The 20786-nt window shown below is 38.6% G+C and overlaps 3 protein-coding genes across 3 annotated transcripts in view; 1 reads left to right on the top strand and 2 right to left on the bottom strand.

Moving 5' to 3' along the window:
- Positions 1-5369: 5369 nt before the first annotated feature.
- On the bottom strand, positions 5370-6505 carry LOC6040058 (dimethyladenosine transferase 1, mitochondrial). The gene has a single exon (XM_001849477.2). It carries the CDS (start codon positions 6472-6474, stop codon positions 5437-5439), a length of 1038 nt encoding a protein of 345 aa, XP_001849529.2. The 5' UTR covers positions 6475-6505; the 3' UTR covers positions 5370-5436.
- LOC6040057 (cytochrome c oxidase assembly factor 3, mitochondrial) lies at positions 6283-7196 on the bottom strand. Its single transcript, XM_001849476.2, has 2 exons — positions 6811-7196; positions 6283-6505 (listed from the first exon to the last, which is right to left on the bottom strand). Exon 1 carries the CDS (start codon positions 7121-7123, stop codon positions 6845-6847), a length of 279 nt encoding a protein of 92 aa, XP_001849528.1. The 5' UTR covers positions 7124-7196; the 3' UTR covers positions 6283-6505; positions 6811-6844.
- Positions 7197-12465: 5269 nt separating this feature from the next.
- LOC6040056 (F-box only protein 25) overlaps positions 12466-20786 on the top strand; it is a 36247-nt gene continuing 27926 nt past the window's right edge. Inside the window, exons 1-2 of the mRNA XM_001849475.2 lie at positions 12466-12946; positions 19808-20128. Coding sequence (XP_001849527.2) covers positions 20025-20128 — 104 coding nt within the window. The 5' untranslated portion in view covers positions 12466-12946; positions 19808-20024. The remainder of the gene's footprint in view (positions 12947-19807; positions 20129-20786) is intronic.

Here is a 20786-nt window from a genome sequence, read left to right as displayed (position 1 = left end):
GTTGAAATGAATCAGATAAAATTGTGAAGTCAAACCAAAGCGAGAAATATTCCCGTTTGATTTTTTCTTCATCGGTATTACTTGGGATGGGGCAAAGCCAAGCAACACCTTAAGTTCGTTTTTGATCTCATCCACCGACAAGTCGTTGGAGAGACCTTTCAAGACCGCCTTGAATGGACGAGCATTCTTGGTCTCATACGTGTAGAAATTGTGTTTGTGGTTTTTCAAATAACCAACAAAAGTTTGGTGATCTTGTAAAGATTCCGTCAACAAGCGACATTCTCCTCTTCGACCAAGCTGGAACGAAACCTTCAAATTGCAAGTTTCCTTGCAATTCTCCAGTTGTGTTCGAAAGCTGGCCAAATCGGAGACGGAAGTCACAACAATTGGCGGAGCCTTTACTCGTTTCTCGACGGCAGAAGGCTCAGTACGAGGAGAAGGTTCCTTGTCATCAGTTTCGGATAAAACACCGAAACTGTTTGTCAATGGAATTGGAGGATTGACCTCACATTCAGAATCAGAATCAGACCTCAGAAGAGGCTGTTTTCTTTTTCTGTTTCCGTTAGCCGGTTTAGCGTTCAAACGCTTCACCGACGTAACGACCAAATCTTCAGAAGATTTGCGTTTACCTTTGTTTTGACGCATTTTGCAAGCAAAGTTCTCTTAAAAGATGGCTTCGTTTGTAAAATACAACAAAATTTCAGGTGGGGTTAGTCTTGAAAAGACTGTTTAGAATTTTGGAAAATAACTCAGGTAGTCTTTAAAAAGACTGTGAATTTTGTTTTGAAATAACTCTGAGCTTAGGTAGTAAAAAATACCGCAGCTCTAGTGTCCGTTCACCACGAAGGTTCGCAAGACACTGAACTGTGTGTGTGTTTGGATGTGGATGTGAGCACCAAAAAATCTCATTCAAATATCACAGCACTGGCCGAAACGATATTGATCGTTTTTTAGTTTAAAATTGAAACTTGCGTGAAATTTTCTCAACCTTTTAAAAAAAACTATTTTTGAGATTTTCAAAATAACGAATAACATTTTAAATGGGGTTAAATCGGACCGTTTGAACTGTAATTCGTGACGCTAAAGAAACGCTTCTGTACTGTATTTTTTCACTAGTGTAACCATATTACTTGAAACTTGGATCGTTTGTTTAGCGATAGTATACGAACCAATGGCTTCCAAAAGTTTGACTCCACACACACTTCCACTGGTGCCCAGAAAAAAAAATTAAGCACCCCTGTGAATTTTGAGCGAAATTTGTTGAGATTAACCCATTGATACACGAGCCTAATTCATGTGAAAAAAATACATTATTTAAAAATATTAACTATTAACATTTCAGGATCGAGTTTTATCAGCTTGTGGAACGAGGTTTTGAAAATAAGCTGTCCCTATTCAGGCTGTAGTCCCGATTCGCCCCAGTTGACACGGTATATTATTAAAAACAAAAGATGGCTTTGCTTTTAAAAATGTTTACCAAAATAAATTTGTAAAAAATATGATTTTTTCCACATTTTCCAGCAATTTATATGCCGTGTCACAAGATAGCAAGATCATTTGATAAGAAATTGGTCGGTGTCACAAGTGTGTATTGTGATATTCGGGAAACGGAAGCGAATTTCCAAAATCGGATTAAAGCATCTTGTAGGGTTTGTTGAATATAACCAAACGTCAGCATTTTCATTTTCGATCAAAAAGGTCGTTGTCACAAGATAGCACACAACAGACGATATTTAAGACTTGACATTTGTTTGATTATAAAACCGCTGTATCTTCACAAGGATTGGACTTAAGAAAATGGTTATTATAGATACTTTTATGTATGATTTATGAAGAGTCTAGCCCCGTTTTTAAACATTTCGATGTGAAGAGGTCTAAAAAACAGTTTTATTAAATGATTTTTAAATTTTAGAGGAGAGCTGCTCTATCCTGAATCTTTCCGGAGTCTTTTGAAAACATTTCTGACTTTCTCTACAATATTTTTGAAAGAAAAAAATCGTGGCCCACCTTGAAATTTGACATTTCCATTTAAAAATCAAGAAATCTCATGTAAGTGTCGTATATTTTTCTTTCAATATTATTTTTTTTTTTCAGAATGCCCGTCCAATTTCCTGCAATTTTGTCTCTGACCACTTTTCGATACCTTGTACAGCAATGGTAAAATCAAGAGATACAAAAAAAATTCAAAAGCTTACACCCTTCTCAAATGTTATTCTCGAGCTGTAATCGTTTCGTAACAAAAATGGTTTATATAACCAAGATAACACGTCTACATAGTTTCATTGATATGGGGGAAGGTCGAGTTATAAGTTCTTGAAAATTTTCTGTTTTGAGCTGGAAGTTTTCAGAAGGACTTTTATCGTAATATAATTAAAAAAAATTATACAGTACTTGTTCGGTAACTGGGCTGAGAACGTAGCCCAGTCATCGAATGCTGTTCGCTAACTGGGCTGAACGAAAAATAACGAGGGGACTACCGATGCATAATATTTATTTGATGAAATATAAAAATAAAAGTTACTCAAATTTGTTTACAATGATTACTTTTCATCAGGGTGGCCACCAGATTTCGATTTTCAATTTCCCGGTTTTTCCCGGTTTTCTCCCGAGCCCAGAAGGAATTTTCCGAAATGTTTTTAAACCAAACTACAATGTTTTTTTAGGCTAACGTTAGTACCAACATACTTTTTGAACGCATACATTTGGTTCAAAGTTTGAATTCCTCAAGAAAGCTTAAAAATCTTGAGTAAAAAGTAAGTAAGTTGTAAACGAAGCCGTTTTTATCTGTTTCCAATCCAAACATCTAATTTCCATAATGATTGGGATTTTTCATCATCATGTTTAACCTCAAAATTTAAAAAATCGTTTTATTTTTTAGAATGAGATTAAATATTACTACAATTTATTATTTTAAAGAAAAGAATTGCAAAAATAAATTGTTATCAACAGTTATGTAAATGCTCGTTAATTCGTTAGTTGCCTCGAAAAATCAGGGGGCACAAAATATTTTTAAAAAACATCAAAATTTCAATTGAAATTTAAGTGCAACCAGCTGAAATCAATATAAAATGCATTCCCTTGCGTTTGGAATCATTTTTAAGCATGTTTGGGTTAATTCAATAATCTTTTATTTTTTTTAATTTTACACCTTTAGTTTTTTTTGTTACCGCAAAATCTTACATTTTTTGAAGACAAAACAAATAAACTAGTGTAAAATGTATTTGAACACTTTTTGCATTCAAATGTTGAGACTATGGATTATTCCCCCACTTGACCCCGGCCAGAGCCGAGGGACAAAAATTTTGAAAAATATTAGCATCGGCCTTATTTTCAACATGATCTCAATTTTTGTGTTGATGTAGTAATCACCTAAAAGTGATTGCCTGTATTTCAAGTGACGTTTTTGTAGCAGAATTCTAAATATATTGTATTTTTAAAATTTCTGAAAATTTTACATAAATTTCAAACGACATTAAAAAAAACTTTGCAAAAAAAATTCATTGCAAGTTGTCCTTAATAATTTGTCTGGCTGAGATTCTCAAATATTACCAAATAAAATTTATTTACAAACAGAAACTCCATGATATTATTATTTCTATGTTGAAATATGTTATAATTCAACGGTTCTCAACCTTTTCTAGGCTAGGTACCCTTTTTCGTGTTACTTAAGCTGCTGGTACCCCCTAGCGTTCATACATGAAATTTTTCGTCTGCATGAGATTTTTACATTCCAATTCACGAAGAAAGAAACATGAATTTTGAAGTATTAAAAATGTCGTAAATCTTGTTTCTAGAGTTTTTTAAAAACATGTACTGGATAGGCCACACAACGTCCATGTACATTTCTTCAAATCAGTTTTTTTTTCTTTTTTTTAATAAAGCTTCATAATAAAATGTTGTTTCCTGTTTTTCTTTAAAACTACTGAAAATGTCTTTAAATTTAGAGATGTTTTTTTGTAAATTAAATTTTCGTTGTCTTTTTCATTTCTACAAACATCCCCCATATTTTTTTTAAATTTTATTTTTATGTAAATTTAAATTTTGTGAATAGTATTTTTTTGAAGTTGTAGCTATTTTCAATTGAAAAATTATTCTATTAAATGGTTGAGAAAATTCTTTTCTGCTTTCTTTTTTGAATATTTTTGATCCATTATTTTGTTGCATATACAAATTTAAAACAAATAATTGTAGAAAAAAAAAAAAACAAAAAAAAACGGTGCACTTTACTTCAAATTCATAAAATTTCTAAACGAATGCAAATTATAGATTTATCATTCAAATATTTTTTAAACATTTTCTGATTGGTCAAAAACAATTCACCTGTAATTCATTGCACCTTAAGCATGGTTGTTATTTTTTTGATTCAAAGCAATTTTTTTTCTCTCAAATATTTTGTTTGGGACAAATGTTCGCCATTGCGCATTGCAGGGTTTGTCCTCCGGACCCCCTGAGACCGCTCGTGGTACCCCCAGGGGTATATGTACCCAAGGTTGAGAATCGCTGGTAGAGGAAACATTTTGCTTTATTAAAAAAAAAATCGCCTTGTAAAAATATAATAGGATACAAAAAACATCCATAACCAAGAAGCATGAGTCTACTACACAAATTCAAACATAGTTTTCGCGAATTCTTCATTTATAATAACAGGAATAACATTCTAATTGAGAAAAGAACATATTGAATAAATTAAAGAGGCTTTTGTCAAATTTTAACTAAACTTAAAATATTTTCCCGGTTTGTCAGTCGAATTCCCGAGTTTTTCCCGGTTTTCTCCCGGTGGATAAAAATCCCGGTTTTTTCCCGGTTTTCCCGGTTTTTTCCCGAGGTGGCCACCCTGCTTTTCATATTTCTTTAATCGTGACTTGAAATTACATAAAAGTTTGAAATTTTTTTTTATTTGTTGACCATGATTTTTGCATCCATTAACCCCTCGGTAATTTCGGTTTGTTTTGGTTTTTTGACGTTTGTCTGCTTTTTAACTGGGCTACGGCCCAGTTATCGAGCGCCCAGTTAATCAACGCCCAGTTACCGAACAACTACTGTATCTTTGAACGAAAAGTCATAGCAATGTAGATAGTCCTCACCTTTCAAAGGACCTTGCGTCTCCGTGAGAGTTTCGTCGTATCATAAATTACATGGAGACGCATAGTTTTATTTATTCGATTGATGTACTTTTCAAAAACCAAATAATTTAATGTTTTCGTATATGTTCCAGCGTATAATATCCAAAATTACGGACAAAAAAACAGGAACATTTCGCATAATATTACGTATTAAGTATTCTCTCCCTATAAATATTTGTAATTTCATGTTTTGAAAAAAAAATGTACCAAATAGAAAGTTCTCTAGAAAAAAAAAACTCAAACGCATCGATTTGTACTTTTTACAACCTAAAGTTTATTTCTGAAAACTAAATATATGTATTCAACACAGCATTCATTCAACGTAGCCCTCATCCACAAGCGCTTCACCTCCCTTCGGCGCCCGATGATTGTAGTGCTCAATATCGGGATGTTCCTGCACCAACCGATCGTACGCCTCGACAATGCGCAAGCACTCCTCGGTCGAAAGCTGAAACGACCGCGCCAACGGATCCACGTCCGCAATCTTGAAGGTCAGCTCCGTCAGCTCGTCGCGCAGCTCCGGCGGGTACAGATTGGCCACACCCCGGCGGCAGTACTTTTGCCGCATGGAGAAAATGTGGCGCACCACTTTCTCGACCACCGGAAAGGGAACTGTCGTGAGGGGGGTTTTCAGCGGAACGATCGTGACCACTCCGACGTCCACGTCCGGCTTCGGCACGAACGCTTTGCCGGGAATGATGAACTTTAGCTCGGGTCGGCTCCAGATTTGGTTCATCACCGAAAGTCGGCAGCGACGTTCGGAAAGGATCGGCGCCACGATCCGCTCGGCCACCTCCTTCTGGAAGGTCAACGTGAGGCTACTCCGGCCAAAGGACCACGCTCCGGATCGGGTGCTCATCTCGTGCAACCAGTTGATGAGCAGTCGCGTCGAGATGGCAAACGGAAGATTGCCGATGATGTGGACCGGGGCGCGTTTGTCGTGCCATTCTTGGCGGGGACAATTTGGGAAGGCTTGCTCGGTTTGAAACTGTAGTATGTCGCCGCGAACGATGTCCATTCGAAGGAAACCAGCGGAAGCTTCCGACAGCAGCTCCAGCGTGGGTAAAAATCGACGATCCTTTTCTACTACGACGAGATGGCGGGGTGCCTTCCGGATAATTGACCGCGTGATACTTCCCGGGCCGGGGCCAACCTCGAGCACGTGGTGGTCGGTGATGTTGCCGGCGGCTTTTACAATTTTGTTCGTTAGACGTTCGTCCATCAGGAAGTTCTGTGAAAGTTGTTTGATCGCGCGGAGTTTGTACAGGCGGACCAGATCCCGGATAGTGGGCAGCGGCGGCAGGCGGGCGCCGGTGCCGGCAATCGATTGAATAACTGTGGTTGATGACATTTTGCGTGAGTGCGGGAAACGTTAACTTAAACTGAAAAATAAGGAAAAAAGTGATAAGTACAGTAAAAGAAAAGAAACAGAGAAAAAAATCCAAGGTCTTCTCACTAGGGACCTACATAGGGAAATGAAATGTTCCGGGAGAAATTTCAAACACTCAAAGTCATTCAAATTTAAGGTTGAAAAACTTGCTTGCTCCTACATGACCTTGTTGCTCGATTGGAACCCCGATTTGACAGTTCGACTGGAACCCTGAGAGTGACATTTCGCCTCTCCATATAGGCTCTCTACTTCTCACTATAAAACTCCCGGGAGCTGCCCGAACCTTCCAAAACTCACCCTTAAAATAAAGCAAAAAAAATCCTCCTCCTCCCTACTGCTTCTCGACCTTCTCCACCTTCAGCGGCTCCTCAAAGTCGTCCAGGAAGCGCTCCTGCTTGACCGACAGCATGGAGTACAAATAGATGCCGAAAACGGTTCCGCCTAGCACGAACCCGGTCAATTTATTGTTCCGACGTTGCCGCTGAAGTTTCTGCACCCGTTGCAGATTCTGCTGTTCGATCAGGCGCATAAAATCGATTTCGGACTTTTTCAACTTTCGGCTGCTGTCGTCGATCTTGAGGTTGTGCTGCTGCTGCTGCTTTTCCGACATTTTCTTCACAAGGTCGCGGCACGAATTTCACGATTTTTGCAAGATTTTACATCAAACTTCTGCAACGCCGCAGTTTCAAAAATGAATGACATAACAAACGTGCATCAGTGGAGCGCAGCTGACGGATGAGGAAGGTTCGCTAAGGACGGAACTGTCAAATCTAAGTTTCGTTAAGTATTATGGCTGCATGCGGATGAATCTGGAGCACGCAGCTTTGGCTGGGTTCTGATGCCATGTGTTAAGATGAATTCACACAGCAGTGAGTTTGACCCAATAATCCCCCATTTTTTTATATATCAAACAAAACAATGTAAAAGGACCGAAGACAAAGTGTAAACCAAGAGTCAATCCTGTTCACGTCAGTTGATGTTTACATTAGGAACGAGCAGGATAGACCTTTTGTTTACACTTCGGCTTCAGTCCTATTACAATATTTAGCTAGATATGTATTAGGGGACATACAATGCCAACTTTTCAGAACTTCCTAAAGTGTGCGAAAAATCTTTGACCGAGTTATGCATTTTTGAATCAATACTGATTTTTTTCAAAAAATTTAAATAAATGTCGCAAAAATTTTCAACTTCATATTTCCATGTAAATAAAATCGAATTTCCAATCAAAAAGAACTTAAGTGAAATTTTGATAAGAGCACCGTTTTCAAGTTATAACCATTTTTAGGTAACTGTTAACTGTTGTCCTTTCATTACGGCGTCTGCCTCACAAGCAGAAGGTTCAGGGATCAAATCCCGGTCGGTAACTTTGAAATTTGGAATCAGGAATCTGAACTTTGAATATGAACAAAAACGAAAATGTATCAGGTGGGATTCGAACTCACACCTTTGGATTGGTGGTCTGGGACGCTAAGCAGTCAGCCATCAGCAGGTTTACACTGTAGCAGTGAATTGATCCGTAGTGTTGAAACATGTTATCTTCTCATATTAAATACGCGCTGATCTCTGATTTGCCTGAGGGGATTGGAAGTCTTAATATAGATCGAGTTTCCTTCAGATGCTTGCTTCTATGTTTAGGCGGGGCCGAACAATGCCCAGCGACCTCGGAATTGGACCGCAAGGAGCTCTGTCATTCTGAAACGGGTCGTTGGAAGCAGCGCGAGGGCTATCACCACCTAATACCCGGGACTGAGATAAGCTGTATCAGCATCATTCGGCATATACAAAGTCTGATACAAACTATACTTTCCCATAATTTCGCTACCGGTTAGCGGGTATTGGACTGGACCGAGGGGCGCGACAATAGTAAAAAATTAAATAATTTAATTAATTAACTGCCGAAATTAACAAATTAATGAGAAATTAACGATTGTTTACGATCAAAACATTGCCACCTCTTTTTACACCACATTGATTTGACAGTTCGACCGACGACGTTCGAAGCACGATTGTTGTTGTTGTGTTTGGTGTAATTTTTTTGTCGCCAAAAAGTCGGCTTAACGGGAGAATGCTTTCTCCCGGTGGTGGTCCAATATCCAGGCGTGGTGGCAACGATCGTGACGGAGGGATCACTCCGGTGGACATTCCGACGGCGGAGGCACAACTCTGACCGTGAAGGCGGCGGCGGTGGCCGGTTTATCGATCGCAAGCATAACTGAGGTGGTGACTAAAACAATCGCGACGGCGATGGCGGCGGTAGACACACGGGTTGGCAGCAAGGGAATGATGGAAAGAGAGGAATCACAAATCCGTATAAATAATTTCAAGATTTTTCAGGTGTAAACCGAAAACGCTATCATAAATTAAAGTGGAAGAATAAGGCTTTTAACTGCTTATTTAATTGTCGGTGTACAGGACGCCGCAGTGTGTAATCATTTACTGACGTACATTCAATTTTACAGTCCAAACCCAGTCATTGAATTGGAAAAATAAAATTCTTTTTCAAATTTGCTTTTCTTGATTTGTGTGCACCTACGTCGAAGACCAAGATTGTTTACTTTTTGCTCTTTGGTCTGACAGTCTTGGTCTGACAGATTTGGTCTGACAGCTTTATCATGGATTTTGGACTGGTCTAGGCGAGGGATAGGACACAGCATCTTCCTGGTTGGCAGCTGTCTTCCCAGGTGAGCGTTTGGTTGCGGTAGGTGATTGTGTCACTAACTTCTGACTAACCAATTGAAACGTGTATAAAATTGATGTTTACTCTTTCCAGGATCAATAGCCACCCAAGGAATGGTGGTGGCAGCCTTCCCGTCGGCGAGCCTGGTGCGCTTGGTGACGATCACTTTAACTTTAATTGTGTTTCGCAGCAGCACCACCACCAGTTACTGGTAGTATCTGGAACAATGGCCCTCGAGCGGTTCAAGAGATTTTCGGGATATCCGTCAGCCGGAGAACGACATCTGGCAGGAGCCCCCGGCCAAGGAGGGTGGAGGTGACGGTGAATAAAGAGGCCAATGCGTATTGGTGGACGCTGGAATGCCTGCGGCGGAAGAGGCGCAGCTATGATTTTAAACAGCTTTGAGCGGATGGGAAGTGAATTGTTTCAACACGGTAATACCGATATCAATTACATCAAGTACGAAGATATTCCCGTGGAGGCGATTAGCGAGAACGTTCCATCCCACATTAACACTTTCGATGACGATGAATTTTAAGCTGGCAAAATACGACGTGTTTACACCGGTCCAGAAGAACGCCATTCCGATTGTCATGAGCGAATGCGATGTGATGGCCTGCCCCCGGACAGTTCCGGAAAGACTGTCGCGTTCCTGGTCCAGATCCTTTATAAAAAAAATACAAGCATGGCGTCACTCCGCCGCCCTAGAATCGTCCCTTCAATAGTCGCAAACAGTACCCACTGAGACTTGAGCTGGCTCCGACCAGATGCGCGAGTTGAACCGTGGTTGTAACCTGGACAACATTCGCTTCCTCGTGCTAGACGAGGTTGATAGTATTTTGGAGTGCTCATAATAAAATTGTGAAAAAAATTGCTTAGAAATATAAACTAAAGTCTAAAAGAACTTGTATTCATTTATCACATTCGGAAAACTAATTTCACTTTTAACAGAAGTTTTTTCGCAAAAAAAAATCGTTGTTGAAGTAAGGTGTGATGTGCTGCTGCTGCATCCACTTCTTGTCCCGTTCGCTCTCAGATTCGCGTACACGTCGTACTCCCCGGCGCGATTCAGCTTGCCACGTTGGTGCTGCATCTGCTGCTGGTTCTGTTGGCAATTTTGCGGTTTTTGTGCTGCTGCTGATCTTGCTGCTGATTGCGATTCTGACTCTGCTGCTGCCGTTGGTGAATTCGTGTAGGTCTCACTACCTGGGAAGTTCGGCGGCAGCACATTCATTGGAATTGGAGACGGAACTTTCGCCTGGAGCAGGTGGAATGGCGGCAACGGGGAAACCATATTCAACGGTGAAGAAAAATTGTCTGCAACTGCTTGGGAACCTCCGGTGGCGGAAGCATCAAATGCTGCGCCTACTAATTGTTCATATTCAGCTCGTACCATCTAAATCAAACATAAAATAAATTAAAACTTTTCCATCGCTCAAAAATCGTCTCCTTATTGGCACCCCTCTTATCTTCTGCGGCCCGGCTTTTCCAGCATGCTCGGCATCATCCACACGCCCAAATCCAGCTGCAACCACGTGTAGAAGTCAAAGAAATGTAGCAGCGACTTCCAATCAAACTGAATGTTTTCCGTAAAAACTCAGCGAAACTTTTATTTCTCAAAACTAAATCAAAACACAGACACTTGACAGTTGTGCGAGCGAACGCGACACGAGGCAAATCAATGTTTTCAAAGCAGGTGTGGTGCTGTCAAATATCAAAAGACGCGAGGAATTTAATTCCTTAATATATTAAATGCGAAAATTAATACGTTAAGGCCAATGTCACGCCCCTCGGACTGGACCACACACACACACACACACACTGTTAACTGTTGTCCTTTCAGTTCTCTTCGAAAATGCATTTAGAAAGGGCCCATTATGAACACCAGTCTTGACAACAGTTGGAAAGTTAAAAGGGCCCAATAACGAGATTTTTTAAAATTCGTACTTGCCATTTCATTAGGGCACATAACTTTTTTAACCAAGAATGTGTCCCTTTCACAACTGATGTAAACTATCATTTGAGCAAAAGGGATACAATCAAAAAAATCAAACCATCCACATTAACGACCCCCGGGTTCTATTGCAAGTTTCTGCTCGAACCTAGGAGTCCGAAGGCTTGAATGGCGAGAGCACCCAAACTTCTTTTTACTCCAAGTAACCTTCCACCCCAGTGTTTGAACTGACGACCTTTGGATTGCGAGTCCAACCGCCGCCAGCGATTCCACTGGAGTAGCCTTGGTTTGGTGTGTTGTTTGTACTTATGGCATGGAGACGACTCCTACACCTGGAATGACTTAACGGCCTAACAACCAAGGCCGGGACCGACATTTTACTTCCTCATCCGATGGAAGGTTGCAGCAGATGGGAATCGAACCCAGAATCATCCGCTTACAAAGCGGACAGCGTAACCATTCGGCCACGCACTGCCACACGGGATACACTTTTGTTTAAAAAAGTTATGTGCACTCCAGTTATGAGTTCCCACAGTGAAATTTAACGCCCCGATTGGCCCTTGTCAGCCCGATTGTATTCTACCATCAGACTGATTGGGGCGAGACATTTCTCAGTGGGTTTTATTGCGGAATCTCGAATCGCGGTTTTTGGTTGTGTGAAATGTTTGGCTCGAATTGCTCAATAGAGTTATCTACGTGCGCATGTATTGCGTGTACGTACACGAAAAAGATTGAGGTTAAATTTTGTACCCGCCAGCAAAACAAATGGGCTGTTAGTGTGCGTGAGATCGGGCTTAGATAACTCTATAGAGTTATCTACGTGCGCATGTATTGCGTGTACGTACACGAAAAAGATTGAGGTTAAATTTTGTACCCGCCAGCAAAACAAATGGGGTGCTAGTGTGCGTGAGCTCAGGCTTAGATAACTCTATAGAGAACGCGAAGGCAATGCTGTAAATTTGATTTTTTGACTGATAAATTTTATCTGTTTATCTGATAAAGAATTCACAGAATACTGAAACGGCATTCAATTCGAATCACTTACGAATTCCGTTTCAAACGCAACAACCGATTTCGTGTGACTGTGTGCGACTGCCTTTGTGACAAATTCCAAAACTTTTCTCAATTTCCTACCGTAACTGCCACCCTGTTTGTACACAAAACATCATTCACAAAAAAAACTCTCCCTCTCTCCGCTCTTTGCTCCAAAGCCAACGAAAGAGAGACCTAACTGTTTCTCTCTTCTCTTTTCACCCACACAACCACAGTGTTGAATCAACTGTTTTGATTCGTGCGAGAGTTTCTTCCATGTTTCTTTCGCGTTCAGTTCAGTTCGTCGCGAGCAGCTGAGAGCGTGAGGTCGTTTTCCGAAAACTTCGTCACAATCTCCCCGTTTTCCGAGGTTGTTATTGTTGTTGTTTTCGAGTGTGTATGTGTGTGTGCCAACCAGCTGGAAGAGGCAGCCAGTCAGGAAGGAAAAAAAGGTCGCAAGAGGAAAATTTTTGCGTCGTCGATTTCGCTGGATTGAACCAGATCGAAGAAAATAGTGAAAATTTCGGTGCCGTTGCCCGCTCGTCGTCGGAAAAACTAAATCCGTCGGGAAATTCCGTCCTCGGCCAGGAATAGGTCGAGCACACGCAGTTTTTTTTCTCGTCTTCCTGTAGGGGCCATTTTTAGAACCTTCCCGTCCCGTCCAAACTCCCCGACAGAGAGGAGAGGTGGGAAAACAGACCAGGAAAAGTCATCAACCAGAATTTTCCTTTGTCGTGTCACGGGTACGACGGCGGAGTGCAGCAAAGGTAAGCGAACTGCCGCTGTTGCTGGTTGAGAGCACGAGGGAAAGGTGGCCACAAGAGGAGATTGGACAGAGGGAACCCCGTTTTGCGCGTGCAGTGCGTTGAGAACACGGTCGGACGAATAGCAATACAGTGCCTCTCTAGCAAGCAACATGCAAACCATTCCGAGACACACGATTTTGGTTTGTGTGTCCGACTGAACGTTCCGTCAATGTCCACGACACTCGAACGGAGTTTGGAGAAATAGGCGAGGGCGAGGGTTTGCAGTACCGACGAGGAATTAAAAGCGAGTCCACGAACAGGGCATGCATACCCCTTTTGTATGGAACGTCATTGGGACCTTACCAATCTGCCTGAAATTTTCTGGAGTTTAACATATTAAATAGACCAAGGGTGCTCAAAGTTTTTGGATGCCGGGTTAGGGTCTGGGTGACAAAAGCTTTGAAAAATATTTAACAGCATAACATTTTTACATTGAATGAGATTATAGTCAATCAGATTCGTTATCCAACTGTCATGAATTCGAATACCGAGGTGGAGGTTTTTAAGTGCAAATAAAGATTGAGGCTCAGTTAATAAAGAGGTTCAACATGATTTTTAAATAAATTGCTATTATTACAGATTTCTTTCTAAAGCAGTGTACGCACTTCGGAAGGAATCGGTCAAGAAAAATTTCAAATGGGCAGCAGCAGCAGTGGAAGCAAGTCAGAGAGGGTGAAGAAAAGCCCCAAGAAATCATTCCCTCTTCTTTGCTCTGCTTTTCGTGAAGCTGTTTCTTGACCCCTTTCCTTCCGATCTGCATACTAGCCTTAAGTAAAAAATTAACGTTTCATGTGCATTCCCAAAATTGCTTCATGAAAATTTCTAGATTACATTTTTAAAAGATTATTTCAATTAGAGAAAAAACATTATCTGTCATAAAATGAGGATCAAAAATGTATAAATCATTAGTTTTATATAAGGGTCATTCCACTTGAAGTGTGCAAGAAAAAATGCAAATTTGAAAATTACCATCTCCGATTCTGCTCAAATTTGGCAGAGCTGATGAGACTATCAAAACATGCCAAAATTCCGAATTTTATCCAAATCGGACCACCCCCTCAATTTTTGTACCCTCCCAAATAATCGACATTTTGGCGATTTTTGAGCAAAACCCCTATCTTCAAACGACAATAACTCAGGAACCACAAATCTTAGAGAGTCGGTCTTAGACTCAATTTTGAAGGAAATTGGACGTAGAATCCAATCAATTTTATCAATTTTAGATGGCCGTATCTCAAAACAGTCCTATTTATTTTTTAGATTTGATCTTACCATCGTATTCCCCGTCCAATTTTACATAAGAATCACTTATCGACAGAAAGGAATATGTTTCGTTCCAGAGATATCGAATTTTAAAGTTTAGTATTTTCATCCCAATTAATCATTAGTAAATAAGGCAAAAATTGTTGGAAACTGCTGTATTAATCGTAAATTTAAAAAATAGTATACGGTGAATTTATGTGCTAGCCCACATGACAGAGCAAGAACGACACGCAATACAGGGCAGAATAGAATTCCCGCTGAGCCAGCAGGAAATTGAAATTGATCTTGTAAGTAACACTTAAGAAAAAGTGTACGATACATTATCGTGTTAAAAATTATGAATAAACATGAATAAAACTCTCGTGAAGCATGATTAAGCAAGAGGATTTCTGGAAAGTATAAAACTGAAAAATGTAAGAAAATCACAAAGATTAATCGGATTAATTATCTGATTAAGATCAAATTAAGTGGCGTTGATTTCGACACCGTCCAAACAATTATCTTTTTTTTTGTCAATCATTTCGAAATCTTGGAAAACGATACAGCTGCCGTCCACATGTATCCTAAGTATTTGGTTTCGTTTTTGAAATTAAATGTACCAGAATTGAAAAAAAATCATCAATTATTCAGATGAAACTATCTCACATTATAAAAATCGGTTTAATATGATCATACTCAATGTTTCAAACCGTAAGGCAGATTTTGGGGTTTATTGCTGAATGGCACTAATTTGCTACCGCACATGGCAAAAGATTTAGAGCCCATGAGAATTATTTCATCTACAACAGCCAGCTCTACATTTGTTCTCGTTTCAAATAAAAGAATTAATTTGATAAAGTGGGAAGAAATGAGGAACTAGGAAAAATATGAAAACAATAGAAAAATGTTATTTTTTTTAATTGTGCAGTAAAAACGTTGTAGCATTGGCAAATAAATAGTAAAAGTTCAAATTTTACCTAATATGGTTCAATGCCACAAAGATCAGGAAATACAGTGCATTCAAAATTACCCAATAAATATTCCATAAACAAAAAATAGATTGTTCAAGGTATTGATTATCTCAAAATCGTATAAAATTATAAAAATAATTCATCTTACATAACACCAGGTACCCGAGCAGACGGAAATAACTTGGGAAGGTCAGTTATTGATATTGTGAGAAGATCGAAATATGTTATTGGGATGATCGGATTAGTTGTTAAAAAAACAAAAATCAATAACAAAGATTTGTTCGAAGAATAACTTAAACTGTTATTATGTTGTTATTGCAATAACAAACCAATAACACAGAAGGAATCATGAAGGAATAACAAGATTTGTTATTTTGTGCGGAGAGGTGGAGCAGCATAATAACAAAAATGTTATTGAACTGGTATGTCTCCATAACAAAAAAGTTATTGTTTTGGTTTATTTGTAATTTGCAAATAAACCTGCAGTTGCCATAACTCCTCTGTACTAGTCAGGGCTGCAGAGTCGGGTACCTCCAAGCGACTTTGAATCCATACTTTGAAGACAACTCCGACTCTGGATGCAGGATATGACGTCAACGACGACTTTAGCTCTCCAAAAATACCCGACTTCACAGATTCCGACTCCAAGTAAAAGTTGCTGAAAATTAGATGAATCCGATGCAGTCTCCGAGGTCACACTCCAGCTCGAACTTCAACGTCAGCTCCGACTTCCTGGCTCTGTGAAAATAATAACAGTTTTTGTTATTCACACTTCAAAAATTCCCAATAAATAAATCAATTCCGTTAGGGAATATAACAAAATAAAAAAAGAACTCTCAAAAGTTAATTTATCGGATTAATTTTAGCTTGAAACCCCATTTCATGACCAAAATAATGATCCCGACGAAATTGGTAAAAATTATCCCATAGTTCTAGCCAATTTTAGCAAAGTCCCTTAGGGGGTATATCAAATAATTAAAAAAATCAACTTTCAAAATTTCAACTTTTTAGAATAATTTTAGCATAAGGACCCCATTTCATGACCAAAATAATGACCCTGACGAAATTGGTCAAAATTATCCCATAGTTCTAGCCAATTTTAACAAAGTCCCTTAGGGGGTATATCAAATAATTAAAAAAATCATCTTTCAAAATTTCAACTTTTTAGAATAATTTTAGCTTAAGGACCCCATTTCATGGCCAAAATAATGACCCCGACGAAATTGGTAAAAATTATCCCATAGTTCTAGCCAATTTTAGCAAAGTCCCTTAGGGGGTATATCAAATAATTAAAAAAATCAACTTTCAAAATTTCAACTTTTTAGAATAATTTTAGCTTAAGGACCCCATTTCATGGCCAAAATAATGACCCTGACGAAATTGGTCAAAATTATCCCATAGTTCTAGCCAATTTTAACAAAGTCCCTTAGGGGTATATCAAATAATTAAAAATCAACTTTCAAAATTTCAACTTTTAGAATAATTTTAGCTTAAGGACCCCATTTCATGACCAAAATAATGACCCTGACGAAATTGGTCAAAATTATCCCATAGTTCTAGCCAATTTTAACAAAGTCCCTTAGGGGTATATAAAATAATTAAAAAATCATCTTTCAAAATTTCAACTTTTTAGAATAATTTTAGCTTAAGGACCCCATTTCATGGCCAAAATAATGACCCCGACGAAATTGGTCAAAATTATCCCATAGTTCTAACCATTTTAAACAAAGTCCTTTAGGGGTATATCAAATAATTAAAAAAATCAACTTTCAAAATTTCAACTTTTTAGAATAATTTTAGCTTAAGGACCCCATTTCATGACCAAAATAATGATCCCGACGAAATTGGTAAAAATTATCCCATAGTTCTAGTCAATTTTAGCAAAGTCCCTTAGGGGGTATATCAAATAATTAAAAAAATCAACTTTCAAAATTTCAACTTTTTAGAATAATTTTAGCTTAAGGACCCCATTTCATGGCCAAAATAATGACCCTGACGAAATTGGTCAAAATTATCCCATAGTTCTAGCCAATTTTAACAAAGTCCCTTAGGGGGTATATCAAATAATAAAAAAAATCAACTTTCAAAATTTCAACTTTTTAGAATAATTTTAGCTTAAGGACCCCATTTCATGGCCAAAATAATGACCCCGACGAAATTGGTAAAAATTATCCCATAGTTCTAGCCAATTTTAGCAATGTCCCTTAGGGGGTATATCAAATAATTTAAAAAATCAACTTCCAAAATTTCAACTTTTTAGAATAATTTTAGCTTAAGGACCCCATTTCAAAAGCTTGACCCCATCGGGGTCAAAATATTGACCCCGACGAAATTAGACAAAATTATCCCAAAGATCTAAACATATTTAACAAAAGAAAAAATAATAACAGATTGTGTTATGGACACTTAGAAACTTTTCCATTTGTGCGATTTGTGGTAATTTTATTTCTAAGTCAGTATACCGAACGAATAACAAATTTTGTTATTAGGAGAGTTTTGAAATGTATAACATTTCCTCTTATTGGCGTGTTATTAAACATTTTCAATATAATATCACTTCAATACCAAATTTTGTTATTTTATCAGAAACTGTTATTATTTTTTCTTCTTGAAGTTGAACTTCAGGTTAAAATAATAACACTTTTTGTTATTTTAACAGGATTTGTTATTGAAATATTATCAATTTTGTTATTACCGTCTGCCCGGGTAGTAAATATTGATCAGCTCGACTGAGAGCTACTAGCATATGCGGCGAGTGTAGCTAATTTAGGCAATTTCAAATACTCAAAACATTAAAATTCGATATCTCTGGAACGAAACATATTTCGTTCTGTCGATAAGTGGTTCTTATGTAAAATTGGACGGGGAATACGATGGTGAGGTCAAATTTAAAAAATAAATAGGGCTGTTTTGAGATACGGCCATTTAAAGTTTTCAATTGCGCAATACAGGTAGAAAAAATATTTTGTTCCAAATTTTGATCACAGAAATGGATTCTACGTCCAATTTTCTTCAAAATTGAGTGTAAGACCGACCTTCTATGATTTGTGGTTCCTGAGCTATCGTCGTTTAAAACTAGGAGGTTTGCTCAAAAATCGCCAAAAAGTCGATTTTTTGGGGAGGTACAAAAATGGAGGGGGTGGTCCGATTTGGATGAAATTGGAGATTTTTGCATGTTTTGATTGTCTCAGCAGCTCTGCCAAATTTGAGCAGAATTGGAGATGGTAATTTTCAAATGCAGTTCCGCTCCAGATGGAATGACCCAGAAAAAAATGGCATTAACTTATTTAAAATACACCTTTATTTTGAAAAAAAGTTTAAAATCACTTTACAAATGGCCATTTGACATAATCATTCAAAATAAGCGGGCCATAAAAACTCACCTCGTGCGCCACGTTTGGCCCGCGGGTCATACTTTGGTCACCCCTGATCTAAGACCTTAAAATCCCAACTAATAACCTTTCATTTGCGTCCAAAAGGGTTCAAATCGGTTGAAACAGGTCGTAGCGATTTTTTTTTCTAATGTGGTTTTGTTAAAATTGACGAAAATTACAATTTTTGGGACCACCCTAACACGGCGTAGGTCACCCTAATGGCCAAACAAAAAAAATATTTTGACCAACCCTCACATCATTTTAGAGCTCTATCAAAGACCTTTCTTCGGTTTATGCTCTTTTCAAATGGAATTACTGTATTTTTGTTATACTGGTCATGTCTGTAACATAATCACCTACTTCTTAATGCGAAATCAATCAACATTTTTTGTCAGAAACATGGCTCACAACATTCTGATTCGAATCACTTTTCCCGTAAAAATAAAATTTAAAATTTACGTAAATTTTCTGATCACTTTTTTTTTAATTTTTAAGTTTAATCCAACATTTTGAAAACAAATAATTTACGACTTTTTGTTTCTTGTCAACTCAGATTGTGTTGCACTCCTCGTCAAAGTTGAAAAATATATGCGTTGAATTTTAAAGAACATTTAACAGATTTGGCTTATATTTGGCACAAATTCTACATCTTCCTAATGACAAAAATATAGGTCACAAAGATAAATTAAAATAATTTTACCCTACTTTGCAGTTTATTACAGGTTATGTTTATTATTATTATTATTGTTAATTTATGGGAATCCATAGTCGGTACTGCAAACCCTCGCCGCTCGATCATTGCACTCGATTCGCGTTCCTCCCACCATCCACTAAACTGATGGTAAACATTCTGATCTATTCTGACGAATCTCTCAAATCGAGTCGTCAAGTTAGTTAGAACTTCTACTCGGCGTGCAACGCAACCAGAAGCAGCTAGGTCACCTTTTCTCGCTGTTCCAGATTTAAAATAAAAAGAAAAAGCAAAGCTCCAGCGGAAGTTTCGTTCAAAACGTGTTACACACTGCAAATTGAAACAGATTTCCTAATCGGTAGCGTTTTAGCGCAGGGGAAAAAGCACAATTAATTGAAAAATACGCTGCAACGGGCCCAAAAATCGATCAGGAAGCAATCAGTGTGCAAAAAAGTGAAGCCAAAGCGCGTATTATACATCTTGCAGCGCAGAAAGAGAGAGTTAAAAGAGTTTTTTTTTCTCATTCACTTTTTCCGATTTGCAGTCTTCGGTAACCGGCCAACAAAATAGTGTGTCAGTGAATTTGCGCTTTTTTTCGGGCCGCACAATCCCGTTGAGCCCGCGCAAAGCGGTTATTAGATTGCGAAAGTTGCCCAGCTGATTGGGGGGAAGAAAAAGACGAAGAAACCACACGTGGAGGTGCGAGGACCAATAGCCAAGCAGAGCCGACAACAACAACAAACCCAACTCCAACCAGCAGCATGCCGTTCATCTCCAAGGACTGGCGATCACCGGGCGAGGCCTGGGTCAAGACCGACGAGGGCTGGGAAAAGCTCAAGGTGCTGGAGTGTGTCAAGCGGAAAAGGTGAGTGATGCTTTAAATTTTAATATGAATCATTTTCATTAAAATTTTGTATTTAAAAAAAACAAAAAAAGTCATAGAAAACTTTGTTGTGACTTGTTAAAAACCACTAGTGACTCTTAAAAGTCGATTCTCACCCTTTATAAGAATATAAAAGACGTTTTGGCTGCCCAGAGCATGTTCCACTGTGAATAGAATTGATGTTTTTTTTTTCAAACCATGTTACGGATCTACCGACGAAAAACTGCTCTGACCATTTTCTACCATATGTCACTTCCACACCAATCGCTACTGAATGCTCTCGCTCTCACTCCAATCGAGTAGTTCAGCGAATGGCTCAGAGAGGCTGATTGTGCTATGTCGTTCAAAGCTGACTCGGCTTTATTTTGATCATTTATTAAACTGCCCAAAATCAATGTTATCAAAAATGTTTTGCAATTTTGTTGATAACACAGCATCAAAGACACATTTGACAGCATTTTCCACCATACCAAGTATAAATTGACGGCAAACTGTGGGGTGATGCAGGCCAACTGAGCGCCAAGCTGGTATTCTGTAAGATTCTCTCCTCTCTGAACCTTTTCGTTTGTGACAAAGATTCGTTCGGCGATGAGTGAGTGATTTCTGATCACCTTGGCTAGAACTTTGTAGGGGCTTTCCC

This window comes from Culex quinquefasciatus, chromosome 2 (assembly GCF_015732765.1).
Source record: "Culex quinquefasciatus strain JHB chromosome 2, VPISU_Cqui_1.0_pri_paternal, whole genome shotgun sequence".
In the NCBI taxonomy this organism is placed as follows: domain Eukaryota; kingdom Metazoa; phylum Arthropoda; class Insecta; order Diptera; family Culicidae; genus Culex; species Culex quinquefasciatus.
This window is presented reverse-complemented; position numbering and strand designations above follow the sequence as displayed.

Bases quoted from the DNA above. Each gene is read 5' to 3' on its own strand.
- LOC6040058 (XM_001849477.2), bottom strand. From the start codon at position 6,474: ATGTCATCAACCACAGTTATTCAATCGATTGCCGGCACCGGCGCCCGC.
- LOC6040057 (XM_001849476.2), bottom strand. From the start codon at position 7,123: ATGTCGGAAAAGCAGCAGCAGCAGCACAACCTCAAGATCGACGACAGC.